Source organism: Ictidomys tridecemlineatus, chromosome 2 (assembly GCF_052094955.1).
Source record: "Ictidomys tridecemlineatus isolate mIctTri1 chromosome 2, mIctTri1.hap1, whole genome shotgun sequence".
Lineage (NCBI taxonomy): Eukaryota > Metazoa > Chordata > Mammalia > Rodentia > Sciuridae > Ictidomys > Ictidomys tridecemlineatus.
The window spans coordinates 11,949,557-11,954,097 of NC_135478.1; the positions used below are offsets into that span (position 1 = coordinate 11,949,557).

The 4,541-nt window shown below is 39.5% G+C and overlaps 1 protein-coding gene across 1 annotated transcript; it reads left to right on the plus strand.

Moving 5' to 3' along the window:
* Window positions 1–2,110: 2,110 nt before the first annotated feature.
* On the plus strand, window positions 2,111–3,073 carry LOC101955114 (olfactory receptor 7C2). The gene has a single exon (XM_005333129.2). It carries the CDS (start codon window positions 2,111–2,113, stop codon window positions 3,071–3,073), a length of 963 nt encoding a protein of 320 aa, XP_005333186.2.
* Window positions 3,074–4,541: the final 1,468 nt, after the last annotated feature.

The window sequence follows — 4,541 nt, forward strand, 5'->3', positions numbered from 1 at the left end:
ATTCCCCAGTAGACATCTTGCCTTTTCCATACTCGGGTCTCTGGTGTGATTTTCTTTTCTTTTCTTTTTTTAGTTGTTCAAAACCTTACAAAGCTCTTGATATATCATATTTCATAGATTTGATTCAAGTGGTTTATGAACTCCCATTTTTACCCCGTATACAGATTGCAGAATCACATCGATTACACATCCACATTTTTACATACTGCCATACTAGTGACTGTTGTATTCTGCTGCCTTTCCTATCCTCTACTATTTCCCCTCCCCACCCCTACCCTCCCATCTTCTCTCTCTGCCCCATCTACTGTAATTCATTTCTCTCTCTTGTTTTTTTTTCCCTCCCAGGCCATTGACCAATAATTAGTGATGAGAGACATCAGTTTCTTCTTAAGGAGAATTCTGCTTCTGCTCCTGCCTCAGGTCCTGCCGGAACATTTTTGGTGGTACGTCTTGTAATTTATTGGATTCATTCCTTGGTTACTGATTTGCTTTCCACCACCAACTGTACACAATTCCCAGAAATAAGATCTACTCTGGGAAAGCTACAGAGTTGTAAGAAATACAATCTACTAAGGTTGAATATATCCTTACATCTGTGTTCATTTTCCTCATTCCTAATTCTAGGTATTTCAATTTGCCTTTTGACATTTTTATTAGTGCATTGGAGAATAACATAATATTAGATAGGGTCACTTTGACTTTACTCACATGCATGGAATTTTATTTCTGCACCTCAGTGTGTGGTCCTTTCTCCTCTTGTTCTGTTTGTCCCTTTCATTCCATGCATAACTTTTTTCTAGTTGTGGAAGCTATAGAATTGGTTCTGGAATCTGTTTTTCAATTCCAGGATCTTTCTCATTTTTTAGTTCAACTACAAGAATAAACTGGAATTAGAAATAAAATTCCAATAGAAGCCACTCTAGGTGACTTTCTCTACTTGATATGATGAAAATAGACAATTTTTTAAAAGAGGAACCTGGCAGCCTGATAAATAGTCAGTTTTAGTCAATCAATTATATGAATGCAATAGAAAAAATACCTCAATTTTAAAAAACTGTCAGAAGTCATTTGCATATTATCATAAGACAGGATAATATAAACTTAAAATTAATCTTAACTGCCTTCCTCATAGAGAAAATTAGAAAATCTAACATCCAGAATGGGCAAGATATGAAGAGCCATTTCCCCTTCATGGAATATTTGATGTGATGAAAATAAAAGGTGCTTAAGATTCATGCTACATTTAGAAAACCTAGGATTTCTGTACTTAAAATTCTATGATTCTTTAATCTATATAAAGTGGTAATTAAAATGAAATACAAACAAGAATAATAATCACAGAGGCTGCTGAGATTTCTTGCAGAAGGACCACACATGTCCACAGCATAGGACATGAGGAAATCACAGAGAAGCAGCACAGTAACAGAGAGCCTTCCCGTGATGGAGCAATCTGCCTGGAACTAGGAGATGCTCATTCCCATGAGCATGAGGCAGAACGCAGCAGAGCACCTGGGGAACGAGGATTGGGTGGGGATGCAGGCAAGGTCCAGAGCCCTGGTTCCCAAGCAGGAGTGAGCCTCCGAATCCTGACAGGGCTTCTCAAGACACAGAGGGCAGCTTCACACCTACAGCAGGAGGTTCAGGAGGTCAGGTGAGGTGTGCATGAGAATGCACATTTCAGTAAGATTCCAGGTGATGCCCAGGGAACACCATATGATAACCACTGACATAAATGCAGGTTTTGTTCCTTTCATTGTTTGAGGGATAAAAGTGGTAATTGAAACTTGTCAGAAAAGAGACCCAGTGATAAAACAAAATAAATTATTTCTTGAGTTCCCAAGGTTTCAATAAAAAACATTGGGGCATCCTGGGGAATCTCAATTTTGAATTATTTCTTTTTTTGGCGCGGAGTTACCGGTGTTTGAACCTAGAGACACTTAACCATTGAATACATGCACAGGCATTTTTCTATTTTTTATTTTAAGACAGGACCTCAATAAGTTGCTGAGTCTGGCTTTCAATTTGCAGTCCTCCTCCCTCAGCCAGCCTAGCTTCTGGCTAGAGTGAATTTGGAGTTCCTTCTCTCCCTCCTCGGGAAACAACAATAACCATGGAAAGAGGAAACCAAACAGGAGCTGGAAACTTCATCCTCCTGGGATTCACAGATGACCCTGACCTGCAGTCCCTCCTCTTTGGCTTGCTTCTGGCCATGTACCTGGTCACAGTCACAGGAAACCTGTTCATCATCCTGGCCGTCATCTCAGACTCCCACCTGCATACACCCATGTACTTCTTCCTCTCCAACCTGTACCTGGCTGACATTGGCTTCACCTCCACCACCATCCCCAAGGCTCTCAGGAACATCCACACTCACAGCACAGGGATCACCTTTGCAGGCTGCATCTCACAGGTGTATTTTTTTCTTTTGTTTGGATGCCAGGACAATTTGCTCCTGACAGTGATGGCCTATGACCGCTTTGTGGCCATCTGTCACCCCCTGCACTACATGGCCATCATGAGCCCACGGCTCTGTCTGCTCATGGCTCTGGGGTCCTGGATGGTCAGTATTCTGGGCTCCCTGCCAGAGACCTTGACCACCTTGAGGCTGTCCTTTTGCACAAAAATGGAAATCCCTCACTTCTTCTGTGATCTTCATGAAATCCTAAAGCTCGCCTGCTCTGACATACTAATCAACAACATAGTGGTCTACTCTGTGACCATCGTCCTGGGTGTCTTCCCTCTCACCAGCATCCTCTTGTCCTACTCTCAGATTTTCTCCTCCATCCTGAGGATCTCATCAGACAGAGGCAAGTACAAAGCCTTCTCCACCTGTGGGTCTCACCTCCTGGTGGTCTCCTTGTTCTATGGCAGTAGCCTTGGGGTCTACTTCAGTTCTGTAGCCACACTGTCTTCTAGGATGAATTTGATGGCCTCAGTGACATACACCATGGTCACCCCCATGCTGAACCCTTTCATCTACAGTCTGAGGAACAGGGACCTCAAGGTGGCCCTGGGGAGAGTCCTCACCAAGATGATGCTTCTCAGTGAAAGGTTTGATGCCCGTCTCTCCTGAGTCACAGTGTGTGCCATACTGGAAACATGAGAACCTCACCCCTTCCATCCAGCTGTGGTTACCTCTGCTTTATATATTTTACTACATCTCATTTTCACTCATTGGGCTCATTTCAGTCTAAGGACTGTTCATAATGCAACGTATTGATTCACCTCTGTGCTATCAAAACAATAGTTGTCATTTTGCATGAATACAGCTGAGCTTTTTCTTTTGCAATTACATACAGTGAGGTGTGGGCATTTGTGTTCTGACTGATACCTTATACTGGCCTATTATGATATCTCAGTGCAGGTGCACAATGTTGACTGACCAAACCAAGGTAATCATCTCCTGAAATCTTTACGATTTCTTTTTACTGGGACACTTCATGTTTGTCTCCTCTAGTTATCTAAAATTATAGAATCAATTGTTATGAACTATTGTCCTCTACTGTGCGATAGAGCTTTATTTTTATTTAAACTCAAGTCACTAAGCGTTGATTTTATTGGAGGTATGGAGAAGGAGTTGTCAAATGTGGCACATTTTATTGTGACTACATAAAAGAAAAATGTAAATCCAACTTTTTATTGATTTAAAAATGACATCGAAATGCATTACAATTCTTATTGCATGTATATAGCACAATTTTTTCAATCTCTGGTTGTATATAAAGCATGTGGACACCGATTTATGTCTTCATATATATGCTTTGGATGATGATGTCTATCACATTCCACCATCCTTCTAATCCAACTTTAAAACAATCTTTTCTTTCTCCTCAAATCAACCTCAAACTTCTATATAAACTTTAACAGTTTCAGAGAAATCAGTCCATTTATGAAAACTAGGTGTACTATCAAGTTCATCCAAGAAAATATTGACTGAACTAAAGAAATCACAGATAAAACATTTACTGAAGGAACAGTGCAGGAATTGTTATCAATGCTCTTGCAGGAACTGATCTCATTTCTATAGTCATCATTCTAGTCTCTAGGTCTTTATGCTATGCCAACTTGTCCCCAGGTTTAATAACAGAAAAGGCCACGATTGCTAAACTGCTGGTTTATATTTCTTTACAATTTTTATTATAAGGCCATTTATTAAAGTAACAAACCACAAGATGAAAATGAAGACAACATAAAAACACAACTATCACAACCAAAAATATTAACACAACCTTAAAAATAATTTAGACAAGAGTGTTGTAAAAGATGTGTGTCATATTTGCATTCCATTAACTTAGATGATGTCAATTCATATTTCTAAATAAATTTTTAAGTATGATATTAAAAAGTCATTTTCAGCATATATGTAAATTATTTACCACAGGATCATTCAAAACTGACTTTTGAAAATGGATCATTTTAAAAGACAAAGAAATTTTTATTCTGTAAGCAATTTATTTATGGTGAAAACACATGAGAAATGTGCTTTTACTTATTAAAAACCACAGTGGATAACGGCAAAGAACTGGGGGTGGGGCCATTAA